Source organism: Petromyzon marinus, chromosome 22 (assembly GCF_048934315.1).
Source record: "Petromyzon marinus isolate PM22_M1 ecotype Great Lakes invasive population chromosome 22, UKy_Petmar_22M1.pri1.0, whole genome shotgun sequence".
Classification (NCBI taxonomy): domain Eukaryota; kingdom Metazoa; phylum Chordata; class Hyperoartia; order Petromyzontiformes; family Petromyzontidae; genus Petromyzon; species Petromyzon marinus.
This window is the reverse complement of record NC_133688.1, coordinates 8,351,770-8,370,913: the sequence shown is the minus strand read 5'-3', so window position 1 is coordinate 8,370,913 and position 19,144 is coordinate 8,351,770. Positions and strand designations below refer to the sequence as shown.

The window sequence follows — 19,144 nt, the reverse complement described above, 5'->3', positions numbered from 1 at the left end:
AACACCACTTACTTGTACTCCCGCCCCACCATGCACCGATACCACCACACACCCACTTCCCTGACCACAAACACCGACTACCCCCTGCTTCTTCCCTCCCACCGTCCACATTGAACACTGTCACGGGTCCCCTGCACCGGCCATCGCGAGCGGCCACCTAACTCGACCCATGACTCAGCAGCCTCGTCACAGAACCCTCTGCACCATGCACCAGCTGCCTCCTGTTCATGTCGCACGGCCAGTCGCCAACCCTGATCCACCCCAAAGTCACTACTCACCCACGACCTGCTGGAAGACTGATGCCCGCTGGCAGGCACCCCCCCCCCCCCCCCCCGTGTGCTGGGTCTCTTGGTGCCGCACCGGGACAGCTGTCGCTGAGAGCGCCCTTGCGGTGCAGAGAGGTGAGTGCTTTGAAACGGTCGTCTCGTTCAAGGCACTCTGAGATGCCCCGGCATAAAGTAGGGCGCTCTGTCGAAATCACTCTCATTATTATTATTGTTGTTACAGGAGATTATCGATCTATCTAGCGGCTTCAGGGGGAAGGGGGCGCCAGATTTTCAAAAATGCCAGATAATCACGAATCATTATTAAAAAAGCTTATTATTGAACATTCCTGTATGACATGTTTCTAGGTGTTGTATGTTTTTAGTGTTTTAAATTTGTTCACTATATGAAATTGGGATGAATAAACATACACATAGACAAAATAAATATCCTACTTTAAAAAGTCACTTTATTCACTGTACCATACTGACCACTCCAATCTCGAAGACTCTGCATGGGGTAATGTGTATGGTGCAGTAATTGAATTGTTTAAGTTGTACGTAGTGTATAATGTAGTGTATATGATATTTAACACTGATATCAAGTATAGCTACTTTTTTTGCCACACACACGGTGCCGATCGCCGGACTGGTTACAAACAGCCTTTGGAGCGGTTTCGCCGGATAATGTTGGAAGCCGGATAATCTATGATCAACTGTATTATATTAATCTCCTGCAGGAGAACACCGCTAACATCCTCTGTCTCACTCGGCACACGTTGCACGCACCCTGAGAGCTCTCCTCCCCACCGCAAGCGGTGCCACCCTGGCTGCCACCTCTGTGAGCACACTCGCTCCCGTCGCCAGTGGGGTGGGCGCTTCTTTAAAAGCCACGGTTTGCACCGTATGTTTCGTCCACAGTGTGCGGAGACTAGCCACGACAACCCCCATCTCCATTTCGCATCAACAACAGAGACAAAACACAGCTGAGAGAGTCTGACGGTGGTCGCCCTCGCCAGTGATAAGTGTCTTGTGATGGATACGTTGTCCAGACCTCACTTCAGATGTTGTTTTTTTTCTGCGTCTCATAGCCCTGCCAGTTTCCTCACTCACTTGTGAAATCCTGTGGCCAGCTTTTCAAGCACCTCCGATTTTGTAGCCCCACTACCTTTTGGCAGCAACGCGGAGGAAGCGTCCAAACACACACCACGCACGTTTACAAGCGAAGTCCGAGCGTTTGTATTGAGCGTTGTGTGCGCGTAAACATTGAGGGAGAAGTGCACGCGAGAGATTCGACTCAAGAGTTATGCTCAGAAATAACGGTCTCGGTAACCTTGCCCCCCCTCGAGTGCAACATACTGCTCATCGCAACATTCTCCCTGTTTATGGGGCCGGAAAAAGGGTCCTGGGTTCAATTCCATACTTGGGCACCTTTCTCCGTGGAGTTTGTACATTCTCTCTCTCCTGTTATGCATGGGTTTTCTCCGGGTTTCTCCAGTTTCCTCCCACAGCTAAAAAAAAACCCACAGTGTAACTGGTATTGGCCCAATGATGAACAGTTTCCTGAAAATTACTCGAATGGGTTTCACGCTTAGGAACATTTTGGCCCGCACCATGAAAACTTGGCATGGCCCTCCTGAAATAGTCATGAGACTCGATGAGGCTTTCCTGGGTAAACAAGCGCCAGAATAATAATAAAAATATCAACTTCTCCAACGAGATATATAGGGAGAAGTGCACGCGATAGATTCAACTCAAGAGTTTTGCTCAGAAATAACGTGACTTTACCGAAAGAACCAAGAATATGATTCCCTGCAGTCACGAAAGCTTTAAATAAAAATTTCTCCAACGATGTTGATTTTTATTTCATATTCTTAGTTCTTTCGGTAAAGTCACGTTGAAGGGAAACAACAAAATAATAAAATATATCTAAAACAATAAAAATTCTCACGACGTTTCGACCATAACACAAACGGTCGTCTTCAGGTGTGTTGGTTTGCATAAATTAAATAACATTTGCCACATGCTCCTGGATTTAAAGGCCTGAAGGGCTTGGTTTAGTTGTATCTGTATGTGTTTGGGTGATTTGTTTACCTTTAATGTACATTGCACTTATATGATATGTTTGTATTGTTTGTTGTTGTAACGTTCTTACCCGCCCCTACTGAACATTTGTGAAAAAGCTTGATAGCTCATCGGATTCCTCCAGTATAAATAAATATTCTGATTCTGCTTCTTGTATCCTATAAAAGTTCAGTTCTGTTACTTAAATACAAAGCTTCCTCACTTGGCTTTATGGACCGTGGAGGCACATGCTGTCTGGCGGCACATATCGAAGCCGGGGTGGTGTGGGCAGCATCACTGCCAGCCACCTTTGTCTCCCCAGTGCTGATGTTTATGCCCTGCACCAGGCACCTGTCTAAGGCCTAATCAAAACCAGGGGAAAATCCACTAAGTTTTCAGATGTGCACCGTGTGGTGTTCGCTCACACTCTGGCCCCGTGTGTGCGTGTAGCGTGTGTAGTGGGGAGCGGTGGTGCAGTGGTTAGCGCGCTGCGCTATTAATCCGGCAACCCAAGTTTGATTCTCGCTCACGATTATCTGAATCGGTCCTGGGCCTCCCCTCGGTCGACTCAGCCTCAAATAAGTACCCAGTGCGGTGTGTAAAAACATCGCCACTGGGGAGACAAAGGCGGCCGGGCGTGGTGCTGGCCACCCACCCCCTCGTGTGCCGTCCTGGCCTTCATAGGTGCAACTCGCCAACATCACTTGCCCCGACAAACCGTGAAGGCTCTACGGGGGACCTTTGTCTCTGTGCGTGCGCTGCAGCGTGTTCCCCGCCGAGCTGCGGGACGTCTTCTCGTCGTGGAGGAGGCTGTGCGAGGCGCGGGGCCGAGCGGAGATCAGCGAGCGGCTCATCAGCGCGTCGCTCTTCCTGCGCTTCCTGTGCCCGGCCATCATGTCCCCCAGCCTCTTCGGCCTGAGCCAGGAGTACCCTGACGAGCGCACGGCGCGCACCCTCACGCTCATCGCCAAGGTCGTCCAGAACCTCGCCAACTTCTCCAGGTGACGTGGCCACGCAACGCGGGAGGAGAGGCTTCTCGCGGCGTAGATCAGCAGCGTTCACAATGATGACAAATAATAACCATAGTGTAGCTTTTTTTTAGGGTTACATCACGTAAATATAAATGTGTCGTTTACCCGCCACCACCCGACACAGCCAATAAGTAAGGTTTGTCACGTAAACAAAACGTGCCAATTCGTTACTCGTTCAGCTCACTGGTTGTGTATTGGAGAGTAAACCCACAACATTGACAATTTGAGCACTGTGACGTTTCGCTGGTGATTACAACAACCAGCCTCACCAGCCGGGTTTAACGACACGTTTATATTTATGTGATCTAACCCCAAAAAAACCTCTATTATGGATATTGGTTGCGAAAGCCAACTACATGTTAAAACTGTCATAAATAATGTACATTTTCAATGCACCACGTAGAGATAGAAGTTCTGCGATTCTCGATATATGAAGGTGTTATTGGCCAATCAATGAGTGTTTACAATGTGGGAGGAAGGCGGAGCCCCCTGGAAAAAAACCCACATGTGCGAGGGCGAAACACTCAATCCCATGCAGAAGGAATAGGTGGAGTCCACATTTTGCTGTGCAGTCCACACATGACGTTGGAACACATGGAGATTAGTCCACATACTCCTGTACTGCCTGCTCCTGGCGAGCCAGGTTACAGCTCCTCCTCGATGCCCATGGGAAGGGAGTTGGAGCCGGTGGAGATTGGTCCGCACTCGAGTATGGCTCTTCCTCGACGCCTACAGGAAGGGACCGTCACAACACGTGTGTGATCCACCAACCCTAACTGCCTCGACAGTGCTAGAGGTTTTCAGGCCACGTGTGGTTATTTTAACCCGAGCTGTTCTTAGAATATGCCAACATTGCTGGCTCTCAGGATTGATAAGTTACGTGACCCCTGTTTTATTTGGTGATATTTTCTTTTTTATATTCAAGCCAACAAAGCTCGTCTCGTCGGTCTTTGGTTTTCGACGGGGGTTGGCCATTCATTTATGAGAACTGGGGTGGCTTCAATCGCCCATTCGAATGAGTGTTTATTTCAAAAAGAAAATTTTACCAGGATAAACGTTGTGGCGTCGTACATTGGCATGCAGGTTCGGGACCAAAGAGGACTACATGACGTTCATGAACGGCTTCCTGGAGGGAGAGTGGAGCCCCATGAAGCAGTTCTTGGAGGAGACGTCCCAGGAGAGCGGCAATCCGAGCGCCCTCGCCCTGCAGGGCGTCGTGGACCCGGCCCAGGAGCTCTGCAGCTTGCACTCCCTGCTCAGCGACACCACCCTGCCCACGCAGGTACGCGACATGGAGCGGCACGCACCACACCGATCCACACCGTGTCCAGCCGCCGTGTGCCGCATGTCACAACAACAACAAGAGCCGGCATTCATCACGAAGTAAACTATAAACTATAAAACTAAAAAGTGATGGTGAAGTCACCACGACGTTTGTGCCAGGCCAGGTGTACTCGGGGGCCACGTGAAGTGTGCAACAAAACGCTCACACAACAACAACACACACACACTTAACAGACTTTTGAGGCGAGCGCTGTTAGCGAGCACTTATAAAGGTCAGCACGGCACACAGTGGAGTGGGGCTGGGCAGCCCAGTGCTCGATCGGGCGGCCTAGCGCCTCACGGGAAGAGACGTCGCACCTAGCACGCAGCCCACGTGGCCCCCAGCGTGCAGCACCGACCACCACGTGACACACGAGGCCCCCACCGTGCAACACCGACCACCACGTGACACACGGGGCCCCCACCGTGCAACACCGACCACCACGTGACACACGGGGCCCCCACCGTGCAACACCGACCAACACGTGACACACGAGGCCCCCAGCATGCAACACCGACCACCACGTGACACACGAGGCCCCCAGCATGCAACACCGACCACCACGTGACACACGGGGCCCCCACCGTGCAACACTGACCACCACGTGACACACGAGGCCCCCACCGTGCAACACCGACCACCACGTGACACACGGGGCCCCCACCGTGCAACACCGACCACCACGTGACACACGAGGCCCCCACCGTGCAGCACCGACCACCACGTGACACACGGGGCCCCCAGCCCCCAGCGTGCAACATCGGCCACCACGTGACACACGGGGCCCCCAGCCCCTAGCGTGCAACACCGACCACCACGTGACACACGGGGCCCCCAGCCCCCAGCGTGCAGCACCGGCCACCACGTGACACACGGGGCCCCCAGCCCCCAGCGTGCAGCACCGACCACCACGTGACACACGGGGCCCCCAGCCCCCAGCGTGCAACACCGGCCACCACGTGACACACGGGGCCCCCAGCGTGCAACACCGACCACCACGTGACACACGGGGCCCCCACCGTGGAACACCGACCACCACGTGACACACGGGGCCCCCACCGTGGAACACCGACCACCACGTGACACACGAGGCCCCCAGCGCTCACCGTGCGAGGTCCCCGCCTCCGGACACGACACCATGAGGGGCATTCCGCATCACTCCGCATCGCACCCGCTACACGCACGGCACACTCAGCCTCCGCCCTGGATGCAGAGGCGAACTGGGCAGCAGTGCATGTACGACAGCTCTCGGCATTGTCCAGACCACCGGCTCAAGAGAACTACATATGTGGAAATATTCTCATTTAGTGAGTGGTTATCATGCATTTATAATGTTGATCCAACATAATTATTAAGGGCCAGGTGCTTTCTGGCTGTTAATACAAGTTAAGATTCGTTTCGCCATTCTGCGATCTTACAGAATCTGCGTGATGTGACCGACCACTGTGAGGATCGGTTCTCCGCTGTGTTACGTTCTTTCGATGATGAAACATCTGGTGATGCAGCTGCTGTGTTGGCAGTGGTGGGCAAGCACAGACAACAGAAACTCAACGCATTCATCAATAATACTGTGGCCTTAAAAGGGCCATTGCCTGAAACGTTACCTATTGTGTACGTCCCTGATATCTGTCTCCTGCGACGGCACTTTCGTGTTACCCTTTGTCTTGTAGGATGAGCACAACACGCTGGGCCAGCTTGCCACAATCCTGGAAGACATCAGCCGCAATCTGAACTCCGCGGTCTCAGCCGCGGGCGGCTCTGGCGGCGCGTCCCAGGTGTCTGCTCTGTGCCACCCTCCCTCCACAGCCATGGCAGGAAGCGTCACAGCTGAAGAAGGAGCAGAAGGGGGTTCTGGCGCCCACAGTGACGCGCCACGTGAACAACTTCAAAGCACTCCGTCACTGGACCACGAGCTGCTAACGTGTCAACGGCCGGCCTTGCGATTAGTAAACGCTCCTCACCAGCTCGCAGAGACGCCTCCAGAGAGAAGGGCTCCGAGCGACAGAGAGCCACGTAGCCTTGCGACAGATAAAACCGCGCGGCCGTCACTCTTCTTCCGGAACCCACTGTATGATAGCCTGTGGTTGAGCCCAGCCTCTGGGGAACCCAATGGCACGACGGATCACGGACGGGACCCCCCTCGCTCCTCTCCCGCGAGCACGCGGCCGGCGCCGCACCCGTCCAGCGCGGTGGCGGCGGTGCCGGCGGAAGATTCCGCCTCGAGCCTTTGCTCGGAGCCGGCGCGACGGCTCCCCCGCGAGGTGCCGGCCACGGGAGCGCCGTCCGTGGAGAGAGAGAGGCAATACGTCTTACAGTACAGAACGCAGCTCGTTTTCAGCACTGCCAAAGATAAAGTGAGCGGTCAGCACGCGGTGAGTGTTTAACGTCCATTGTCGTTTTTTTGTGATGTTGGCGGTTAGGGCGTAATCGTCTAACCAGCAAGAGCATTTGTGAGCTCGGACAAAAATTGGGAAATCCTTGTAACTTGAGATGTGACTCAATCACATGATTGCAAATATGATACGAAATATGTTTAATCCATACTCTTTGGTTCTTTCGGTAAAGTCACATAGTTAGAAATAAAATAAAACAAATCATGACGTTTTGATCGCAACACAAGCAGTCGTCATCGGGTGGGACAACTAAAGCAAGTGAAACTACTGAAGTAGGCTGAAGTAGGCTACTTCGCAACACAAGCAATCGTCATCAGGTGGGACAACTACAGCAAGAAAAACTGCTGAAGTAGGCGACTTCAGCAGTTTTACTTCAGCAGTTTTTTCTTGCCGTAGTTGTCCCACCTGATGATGATTGCTTGTGTTGCGAAGTAGCCTACTTCAGCCTACTTCAGCCTACTTCAGCAGCTTTTCTTGCTGTAGTTGTCCCACCTGATGACGATTGCTTGTGTTGCGATCGAAACGTCGTGATTTGTTTTATTTTATTTTATTTCTAACTACGTGACTTTACCGAAAGAACCAAAGAGTATGGATTCCTGCAGTCACGAAAGCCTCAAATCAAGATGTTTAATCCAACATGTTATTTCGGTTTGTGCCGGATACATCTATAATCTCTCTCAGTAAAATATACTTCCTTGTTTCACACAAATGCAAAAGTTTTGGTGGTGAGATGTTGACTCCCTCACCTAGTATACAGGAGGTAGTGGCTTGGATCCCGACCCTGACACCTCTATATTTGGAGATTGCATGTTCTCCGCGTGGTCACGTCCATTTTTCTGTGGGTTCTCCGTTTTTTCCCTCCACATTTTGAATAAACGTGCAATTAGAGTATTTGGCTGCTCTACATTACCACGTGATGATAAGCCACTCCATTGAGCTATCATTTGTGGCTAGGTCGCTTCTAAAAAAGAGCTACATAGCTCAATGGGTCTTACCTGGTAAAATATATATATATTTTTTAGAATGATTAATAGTTTCATGGTTTTAGTTAGGTCATGTGGAAACTACCGCGTGAGTCCATCCCCGCGCTCCGCTCAGTCGTGACCCTCGCCGGGTCCGGCTCGCAGAGGCCGTCGTGTGTGAAGAGCGCCGGCTGGTCAGTAGGTTCGAGGGGCTCAATTCCGTTAGCTCTACCCACGTAGCCTTCGCCCACGGCTGCATTCTTTGTAGATTCCATTAGGTTGGTTCACGGGCTCAGTCGAACCGTCACGGTCCTGTAATGATGCAGCCGACGATTGTCTCCGTTTCTGAACCACATCAAAGTATATGCTGCTTCCTTTTGTGGACCATGCTCCTCTCAATGTTTATTTCTGTTCCGCTCTACACACTGATGAAGCTTGGGCAGTAGATTCCATTTTTTTGCTGGACAGTGGTAGCTACAAACACCGAGTTTGCACAAATGTTGTAAAACTCCCTTGCTGTGGGGATCGAGGAGGAGCCATTCCGTGGCTTGCCAGGTGACGGCGGTCCAGCACATGTGGACTCCACCTGGTCCGTGTGTATGGGATAGAGCGTTTCCCCCTCGCACGCGTGGCTTTTCTGGGGACGGTTTGGTTTCCTTCCACATGTAAACACTTATTAATTAGCCGATGACACCTTAATATACAGAGGTGCACAGAACTTGGGTAACTGTTGGTTCTAGCTCATCGCGTGGCTGCCTCCTGCTTGTCTGTGCTTCCTCGCGCCTCTGAGTCGTTCTCTCTCTTTGAGAGCGAGCGAATACTGTGCAGCGTGTTACAAGTGGAAATTATGATTAATGTATCATTATTATTTAGACTGAAAATGCTCTTATGATGGTACGTTTTCCTCCTGATGTATAAACCAAAACAGTTAAAACCCCCGTCATTCTCAAATCCTTTTTCTTCCTAGATGATATTAACGGGGGGGACAGCAGCCGAAAACTGGAACAAGCCCGGAGCTCCTTCTGCAGGCGACGCTCACGCGGGGGAGGCGACTCCGGAGGAGCAGGAGCGGGGCTGGGACGTCGCGCTCGGGGGCGCACTCAGGGAGAGCGACGCTGCTCCGCCACCCACCACCGACCGAGCGACCGGCTACGGGGAGGGCGACCAAGCGGGGCCGCGGGGCGGCACGGCAGCCGCTCCTTGCCGGCTTCCTCAAGCACGCGAGGACGAAGCGCAGAGGGCACGGCGGCGAGAGGGGACCACTGGCTCAGCGGACGAAGGGGCTCGGCCAGATGCCCGCGCCCGGGACGAGGACGGAGTGAAGCACGCCATCTGGTCGCCGCATTCGCAGGAGCCCATAACGCTGGACGGGTGAGTCGCGCCGATTCGACACCGGAGATCGATCGTGAGCTGCGCGGTGGTTTGTTACGCGCGTACAGCATGCATTCGTGAGGAAGTTCACGCGCGTCTACAATTGCTACGTCCAACTGGTTTCCCCGCGCGTAGTGATCACCGATTGCCGTCATCACAGGAACCTTCGACCGCCCCGTGCAGGGCCTTCTCGTTGACTGCCAGTCGGACTAAACGTCGAGCAGAACATTTTTTTAACGAGTGAATAAAGCACAAAATTACGTACTGTGAGTGTGTACACTTTAAATACATTCCCGTGGCCGAATTCTTAACGTAGAAGTGCTGCGAATGAAACCCATCGGTCCTGCAGCAGCCGGCGCTCACTGCCGTTTCTCCCCTCTGCGAAGACATCGCGGCGGAGGAGAGGGAGCCGTTCTGAACGGCGCCGGTCCGCGCGTTCGGCGCTGTGAGAAGTGCCGGCGCGGCGTCCCGGCCGCCTCTACCCCATGCTGCCACCTGACCACCGTTGCTATGGATGTGGTGTGTGCACTAGGCTGGTGTCTGCTGCTGAGGAAATGCGGAACAGTTGCGAAGAGCTGCTGGCCCAGCTGAGAGCAGAGACTCCGGAAGAGACTGCACACTCATAGCCGCTCTGCAACAGCTGCTGCCCATAACAACACTAGACCCCGCTCCCCACTGCTACTTGCTCTCCTCCTTACATAACGCAATACGAAAACATAACAGACTCAAATTATGCAACCCTAACCCTCGCCCTAATCCTTGTGTAATTATTTATGCTGCTTACGGACAAGGTAATTCCACTTTTGTTCCTCCATGTGAAGAACATGAAATGTTCCTATAGGGAGAGAATAATCCAAAGGAATAGAAATATAACCTGGACACAGGAATTGTAATGTGCGTGTGCCCCGGAAGGGTTACGCTAACAATCGCGTGTGTGTGTGCGCGTGTGCGTGTGTGCGCGTGTGCGTGTGGGGAGCGGTAGTAAGATGATTAGCGCGCTGGGCTATGAACCCAGCGACCCGAGTTCGATTCCCGCTCACGGCTAACACCAGTGCCGATTATTTAAACCGGTCCTGGGTCTCCCCTAGGTCGACTCAGCCTCAAATGAGTACCTGGTGTGGTGTGTAAACATCACCAGGGAGACAAAGGTGGTCGGGCATGGTGCTGGCCATCCACCCCCTGGTTTACCGTGCCGGCCTTCAGGTGCTTGCAAACAGCACTTGCCCCAACAGTCTGTTAAGGCTACACGGGGGATCTTTGTGTGTGTGCGTGCGTGTCCCGGTGCAATCTCTCCACCTACACTTCTCTGCCATGGGGAGCATCGCTCGCTCCGGTGCACTTCTCGCGCTCCGGGATGTGTGAACATTCACATCCCACTCAGTCATTGACTCAAAACACGAACCCTCGGAGATGAACGATCAACAATCTTTTTTTAAGGATGGGCTGGCCCCTGCCGCTGGAATGAGGAATCAAATGTTGACGGCTCGCTCGGGGCTGTCAACGGATGAAGGCCACGTTTTGTTTAAAGCGGGTGGACATTTTCGCTGCGGAACTGAAATCGTCGGAGCAATGCGGCCACTGGGCTTGCCAAACCGTGGCCTCGTTGGCGCAATCACGAGCGGCGCTTTGATTGCTCTCGTCCGCAAAACTCTGAACCCTGAGGCTCGAGCGCGCTGCGCCGTGGTTCCCTATGCACTCAAGTGGAAGCCGGACTTGTCTCACCTCGTTGTGCTTTCTGTCATGAGTGCGTGAGACTACTTCATTTCAAGAATTGGTTTCTAAGTCTTAATAACTAGGTTTCGTGCATACCTGTGTGGCATTGATCACAGATATCCGCAATAAAAAATGCATGCACAGTCCTGTCCAGCAGAACTCCTGTCATCCGAGACCCTATTACCCACGATTCCTATTATTCTCATAAACACCTATTTTCCGTGGCCGTATTCCTATTTATCCACAATTATGCACAGATTTTCCCATCATGCTGTGCCGATAATTTTCCAGTTATCTGCTAAAGTTTCACGGATAAGAGGAGTTTGCGGGGAAAATTCACCCAATTATTCAGAATATTTTTCCTCCTTGGATAAGTGGAGGCTAATAGGATTCGCAAAATATTGTTCCCCCACTTTACTGTAGATAAGAGGCTTTGGTTGTCCTGTATGTGCATACGCATACAGGACACCCAACGCAAGTGACTAGTGCGTACACGACCTTGGGAACGCTACTTAATTAGCATTAATACTTTGGTGAGCAACCATGGCCCAGCGTTGGCTACGAGTTGATATGCGTGAGGAATACTGATCATTTATTTACTATCTACACAAAGACCTCAAGACTCTTTTTTCCAGATGTTCCTCCATTGGGGCATTTGGCCACGTCCGTGTTTATAGTGATTGTACGTGGTGATGGTGAGTAAAATCCCACACACAGGGGGATAATAACACTAACAGATGATAGATGCATACGATTGCTCTTAATTGCTGGCCACCTCGCACTCCAGTGGATCTGGGGGTTGGACAGATCAATACGATCCACCGACGGTCGCAGAGTATGGTGAGCGACATTCCGGTTGACGTGGAATCAACAGTCACCTTGTCACTTTCCCAAAACACGTGTCCTATCTTGTACATACGTAATCCTCAGTCCATTTCTTAATTGCAGTAATTTACAAAATCAGAGATCTAAGCATTATTGATTGGATACTTTCCTAAATATGTTGTGCATACTATTAACAATGACGATGTAAATTAAACTTTATAGGTAAATGGCAGCATTGAGTGTTTTTTTGTTTCCCAGGACGCGTGCGAGTGCCGATTTCCCACTCTTAAATCGCGATGTTTTTCCCAATCAAAGTCCAGGGGAAGTGTCGAGCCGTCGCTGGTCCCTTGGCCAAGCAGACAGAGGCAGCGGAACGAGTGGTGGTGGTTGAGGGGGTAGCGTGCGGGAGACGTGGTGGTGGTGGTGGTGGTTGAGGGGGTGGCGTGCGGGAGACGTGGTGGTTGAGGGGGTGGTGTGCGGGAGACGTGGTGGTGGTCGTGGTGGTGGTTGAGGGGTGGCGTGCGGGAGACGTGGTGGTTGAGGGGGTGGCGTGCAGGAGACGTGGTGGTGGTCGTGGTGGTGGTTGAGGGGTGGCGTGCGGGAGACGTGGTGGTGGTGGTAGTGGTGGTTGAGGGGGTGGTGTGCGGGAGACGTGGTGGTGGTGGTAGTGGTGGTTGAGGGGGTGGTGTGCGGGAGACGTGGTGGTGGTTGAGGGGTGGCGTGCGGGAGACGTGGTGGTGGTGGTAGTGGTGGTTGAGGGGGTGGCGTGCGGGAGACGTGGTGGTGGTTGAGGGGGTGGTGTGCGGGAGACGTGGTGGTGGTGGTGGTGGTTGAGGGGGTGGTGTGCGGGAGACGTGGTGGTGGTGGTGGTTGAGGGGGTGGTGTGCGGGAGACGTGGTGGTGGTGGTGGTTGAGGGGGTGGCGTGCGGGAGACGTGGTGGTGGTGGTTGAGGGGGTGGCGTGCGGGAGACGTGGTGGTGGTGGTGGTTGAGGGGGTGGCGTGCGGGAGACGTGGTGGTGGTGGTTGAGGGGGTGGCGTGCGGGAGACGTGGTGGTCGTGGTGGTGGTTGAGGGGGTGGCGTGCGGGAGACGTGGTTGTGGTGGTTGTGGTGGTGGTGGTGGTGGTAGCAGGTTGCGTGAAGTCTTCGGCGGTGCCGTCGCAGTCCCACGCGACTGCCGTCGAACTTGGGGCGAAGGTTTCCGTCGTCCACGCCACGATTCGTGTCGTCTGTTTTTTGGGTCGGGCCACGTGGTCGTGGTTTCATGCCACGTGGTCGTGGTTTCATGCCGAACTTCTTTCTCCTTAACCCTCCAGCCAAGATAGTCGCGTCAGTGTATTGGTCGTGAATTATGACCAATGAGGTGGCTTACGACTTTTCATGACCTGAGTTTAACACCAACGTATGATGCTTTACCCAAACTGCCTTGAGCTTCATCAGGTACCGAGCCGGGACATCGAGTGAGGCTGCATCACCAGCGTGGCTCCGCGCTCTTAAGTACCCGACAACTGGCGTGAAACTACCACGTGTTCTCACGAAGGAAGAAAAACACGTGCAAATCTGCGGTCTCGTCGGTGCATAGATTTCAATTCGTGCATAGATTTAAATTCGTCGTTAGATTTCAAATGGTCATTGCCTGTGACGGTGTGGTTGGGTCAGTGGCATAGTGGCGACATTATCAGCTCAGGGGGTGCCGCAATCGGTCCGGTGGGGCCCCGATAGTTGATTTGTCTCGCACGGTCACGCCAAGGCTGTCGGGGCTCCTCTTGCCTCATCACATCATGAAATACGTCTGTTGTTCTTTTACGCCGCTGTGGACAACATCTCTCACGGTGTCATGGGACCTTTTCGCCAGTATCAAAGTACGATGATCAAAATGAAGAGGTGATAAGATATTCTTAGTTTTTTCGGTAAAGTCACGTTGAAGGGAAACAACAAAATAATAAAATATATATAAACCAATAAAAAAATTCTCACGACGTTTCGACCATAACTCAAACGGTCGTCTTCAGGTGTGTTGGTTTGCATAAATTTATTTTTAAACGGCGCATTTATTTATTTATAAAAACGTTAGCGCCACGCGCAACGATTTGGCAGTTTATTTAGGACTAGTCCATCTATATTCTGAAAAGAGGAGGGGGGAGACGAAATTTTTTATAATGTATGCTGTCTGAAAGCCACTGTAAGCGTGAACAATCAATTAAGACCTGAAATGGTTTATCAAATCTTTCCAATGATTGCTAAGATAATTTTTTATAACATTTATAAATAAATAAATGCGCCGTTTAAAAATAAATTTATGCAAACCAACACACCTGAAGACGACCGTTTGAGTTATGGTCGAAACGTCGTGAGAATTTTTTTATTGTTTTATATATATATTATTATTTTGTTGTTTCCCTTCGACGTGACTTTACCGAAAAAACTAAGAATATGAATTACTGCAGTCACGAAAGCTTTAAATCAAAAGGTGATAAGATGTTCAAACAACAATCAGATGCCTTTTGCAAGGAATTAAGTCTGCATTAACCATTCGTACTTGTGGTGACACGTGGCATCCCAATGATCCGATCGAAATCCATAATTTCGATCGGATCATTGGGGTTTATTAGTAATAAATCGGCGTTTTGCGACCCCCACTGCCACTGTAGTATATTATTACGTGCCAGGGACTCTATGAGATGATAGGACAATAGTCCGAGTCCATAATTGGCAATAAGTAACGGCAAAGAAGTTATAAGTGACTCAGAATTGTGCAAAGTTGCGTATACAGTACACGACTTCCCTGAAGGCATTCACCTTCAGCGAGTGCGATGCCGATCACACAACGCGGTTCGAATTCGACCCTCGATCGATGGCGGCGACATCGCCGCACACGCGTTGAATAAAAAGCAAGGGATAAGTCCTTAGTTACTAACAACTCCTCACTTACTAACAACTCCTTACTTATTACTAACAACTCCTTACTTACCAACAACTCCTTACTAACAACTCCTTACTCACTAACAACTCCTTACTTACTAACAACTCCTTACTTACTAACAACTCCTCTATCATTTTTCATTGCTGGAGGGGTTGCCCCCCTACGTGAAAATCCTGGCCCCGCCACACCGTTTTGTATGGCCAAGTCTCAACAGTATCACACCAGAGAACGCGTGTTGACCATTAAGAAGGCAATCTCTCGTGTCGGCCAATCAGTTTCAAAGGCAATGCGTATATTACGCATTGCCTTTGCAGAGCATGTTTGTTTGCATGTTCACCACAAGTACCGTGTGTGGTTAATGCAGTCACTTCATTCCTTACTAAGAGGTTTCTATTTGGTGTTTGAACAACTTCACACCTCCTGTTTTATTGCCAGAAAGGCTAAAACCGGTTCTTATTTCTCGTATATCTCACGGTGGTTGTCACGGGGGCCCGAACTCATAGCTTCGGCCACCAGGGGAGCTGGGGGGCAAGGCCCCCCCAGCCTGCTCCACGCTAAGTTAAGCTACTGGGTTGAGTGCAGCGTCTGGGATCAAGGATGCGCTCTGTCAACCTCTGCCAAACAGAGCACGGCCGCTGATGTGCGACCTTGGGGATGATTCCGTCAGCACAGTGAGGGCGGAAGAGGTGTACGTTGTAGGCGAACAACTCGTAAATCCCAAGCCTGCCCGACAAACGGCGAGTTGATGTGGGTCGTGCGGTAGTGGTGCACTGGATAGCTCGCTTGCGCTACGAACCCGGCGACCCGAGTTCGATTCCCTCTCACGGACAACACCAGTGACGATGATTGGAACCGGACATGGTTTACTCAGCCTCAAATGAGTACCTGGTGTGGTGTGTAAACATCGCCACTAGGGAGACAAAGGCGGCCGGGCGTGGTGTTGGCCACGCACGTATAGGTGCTCGCTAACAGCACTTGCGTCAGCAGTCTGGTCAGGCTATACAGGTGTAGGGGTGTTGCGGGAAGGGAACACAGTCACATCATGCCACATCATGCCACATCATGCGACATCATGCCACATCATGCCACATCATGTCACATCATGACACATCATGTCACATCATGTCACATCATGCCACATCATGCCACATCATGTCACATCATGCCACATGCCACATCATGCCACATCATGCCACATCATGCCACATCATGTCACATGCCACACCATGCCACATCATGCCACATCATGCCACATCATGCCACATCATGCCACATAATGTCACATCATGACACATCATGCCACATCATGTCACATCATGCCACATCATGTCACATCATGCCACATCATGCCACATCATGTCACATCATGCCACATCATGCCACATCATACCACATCATGCCACATCATGCCACATCATGTCACATCATGTCACATCATGTCACATGCCACATCATGTCACATCATGTCACATCATGTCACATGCCACATCATGTCACATCATGTCACATCATGTCACATCATGACACATAATGTCACATCATGACACATAATGTCACATCATGTCACATCATGACACATCATGACACATCATGACACATCATGTCACATCATGTCACATCATGACACATCATGTCACATCATGACACATCATGACACATAATGTCACATCATGACACATCATGTCACATCATGACACATCATGTCACATCATGTCACATCATGACACATCATGTCACATCATGTCACATCATGACAAGTTTTCACGAGTCGTGGGCCGCTGCTCTGTGTGTAATCGCAATTGAAAAATGTGCAGCTGCACTTTTAGTTTGAAAGCACTGCAATGTTTGGCCAATGCCAGTTCTATTGTTCGTTTAGCTGTGGGGGGACACCTAGAGGGGATCTGGAAGGAAAAAGGGGGATGTAACGTATAAAGTTCACACGAAAAAGGTACCTCGAGTCGATATTGCAGAGGAGATATTCTTGGGCGATCAGAATCCCGGGCAGGGTCGGCTCAGCCGTGCCAAGCCAGCGGGCCTCCGAGTGTTGGACTGAATCGCGAGCTCCAGGGCAGTTTCGAACAAACGTCTTCTGTTGCGAACCGCTGGCGGGTTGGTAGTACGTGACGGGAGTTGTCCACGCGCTTGAGATCCGTGGCCTTGTGCAGCTCAAGGCCCGAAGACAGAGCATCACAGCGATGACATGATGTGTGAAGACGTGTCAGATGTAGGATTGTGTCAGGTGAAGTGTTGTGTCAGTTGTACTATTGTGTCAAATGTCGCATCGTGTCAGATGTAGCATTGTGACGGATGTAGTGTTGTGCCAGTTTTAGTATTTTTTCAGATGTAGCATTGTGTCATATGTAGGACTGTGCGAGATAAAGTATGATGCAGGCTTGCATACGAATACATTTTTATTTAATTCCTCAATGTGTCAAACTCGCAGATCTGCCATGAAGCAGCGTGCTCGTGACTTCGGGAAAGGCCACTCTGCCATGCGTGGGTGGAATTCCCGGAACGTTTACCAATCATTCGTAAACAAACCCTCCACCCCTTTCATAACTCGCATGCGGACTCTTCATTCACAGACGCATTCCAGGTGGTGGTTGGTGGTGGGTGGTGGTGGTTGGTGGTGGGTGGTGGTGGTTGGTGGTGGGTGGTGGTGGTTGGTGGTGGTGGTTGGTGGTGGTTGGTGGTGGGTGGTGGTGGGTGGTGGTGGTTGGTGGTGGTTGGTGGTGGTGGTTGGTGGTGGTTGGTGGTGGTTGGTGGTGGTTGGTGGTGGTGGTGGTTGGTGGTGGTGGTTGGTGGTGGTTGGTGTTGGTTGGTGGTGGTTGGTGGTTGGTGGTGGTGGTTGGTGGTGCTTGGTGGTGGTGGTTGGTGGTGGGTGGTGGTTGGTAGTGGTTGGTGGTGGTTGGTGGTGGTGGTTGGTGGTGGTTGGTGGTGGTGGTTGGTAGTGGTTGGTGGTGGTTGGTGGTGGTGGTTGGTGGTGGTGGTTGGTGGTGGTGGTTGGTGGTGGTTGGTGGTGGTGGCTGGCGGTGGTTGGTGGTGGTTGGTGGTGGTTGGTGGTGGTGATTGGTGGTGGTTGATGGTGGTGGTTGGTGTTGGTTGGTGGTGGTTGGTGGTGGTTGGTGGTGGTTGTGGTGGTTGGTGGTGGTTGGTAGTGGTGGTTGGTGGTGGTTAGTGGTGGTTGGTGGTGGTGGTTGGTGGTAGTGGTTGGTGGTGGTGGTGGCTGGCGGTGGTTGGTGGTGGTTGGTGGTGGTGATTGGTGGTGGTTGGTGGTGGTGGTTGGTGGTGGTTGGTGGTGGTGGTTGGTGGTGGTGGTTGGTGGTGTTGGTTGGTGGTGGCGGTTGGAGGTGGTTGGTGTTGGTTGGTGGTGGTTGGTGGTGGTTGGTGGTGTTAGTTGGTGGTGGTGGTTGGTGGTGGTTGGTGGTGTTGGTTGGTGGTGGTGGTTGGTGGTGGTGGTTGGTGGTGAACCGCACCGACGGTAGCTGCACCCTACCCACTCACCCTCCCCACTCACCCTTCCCACTCACCCTACCCACTCACCCTCCCCACTCACCCTTCCCACTCACCCTACCCACTCACCCTCCCCACTCACCCTTCCCACTCACCCTACCCACTCACCCTTCCCACTCACCCTGCCCACTCACCCTCCCCACTCACCCTACCCACTCACCCTTCCCACTCATTCTACCCACTCACCCTACCCACTCACCCTACCCACTCACCCTTCCCACTCACCCTTCCCACTCACCCTACCCACTCACCCTACCCACTCACCCTACCCACTCACCCTTCCCACTCACCCTACCCACTCACCCTCCCCACTCACCCTACTCACTCACCCTACCCACTCACCCTACCCACTCACCCTTCCCACTCACCCTACCCACTCACCCTCCCCACTCACCCTACCCACTCACCCTACCCACTCACCCTACCCACTCACCCTCCCCACTCACATGCAAGCCCACACGCACACAGGAACCTCTCTGTGCTCCGCGCAAAGAGCACCCCGTGGCCCCCCCCGCCCGCCCACCACCCCGAGATTCCAACCCCCACCCACGACGTCGCGGGCCCTCTTGAACCTGCACCCATTGCATCCTTCGGGCTTGTTGATTCTCAAGCCCGACATGGGGGGTTCGAAGCCTCCTGAACATTCTTCAGCTTCCATATGAGTTTCGTGACCGGAGGTCATAGAGAGGGCCCGCTTTTCACTTGGCATCGGTTTTTGTTTATAGAAAACGTAAAGATACCGACTCGACCTAGTGTTGACGGA

The 19,144-nt window shown here is 52.1% G+C and overlaps 2 protein-coding genes across 6 annotated transcripts in view; one reads left to right on the top strand and one right to left on the bottom strand.

The window, feature by feature from the left end:
* LOC116945044 (disabled homolog 2-interacting protein-like) overlaps positions 1-12,173 on the top strand; it is a 38,462-nt gene extending 26,289 nt beyond the window's left edge. For all 5 annotated transcript variants that reach the window (XM_076068692.1, XM_076068691.1, XM_076068690.1 and 2 more), the window contains 5 exons: positions 3,092-3,328; positions 4,442-4,640; positions 6,353-7,054; positions 9,005-9,408; positions 9,941-12,173. In XM_076068692.1, the coding sequence (XP_075924807.1) occupies positions 3,092-3,328; positions 4,442-4,640; positions 6,353-7,054; positions 9,005-9,408; positions 9,941-10,034 (1,636 nt within the window). In that variant the 3' untranslated portion in view covers positions 10,035-12,173. The remainder of the gene's footprint in view (positions 1-3,091; positions 3,329-4,441; positions 4,641-6,352; positions 7,055-9,004; positions 9,409-9,940) is intronic.
* Positions 708-19,000, bottom strand: LOC142925653 (uncharacterized). The gene is made up of 3 exons (XM_076068875.1): positions 18,928-19,000; positions 16,821-18,393; positions 708-4,628 (listed from the first exon to the last, which is right to left on the bottom strand). The coding sequence occupies exons 1-2, from the start codon at positions 18,998-19,000 to the stop codon at positions 17,444-17,446; spliced, it is 1,023 nt and encodes a 340-aa protein (XP_075924990.1). The 3' UTR covers positions 708-4,628; positions 16,821-17,443.
* Positions 19,001-19,144: the final 144 nt, after the last annotated feature.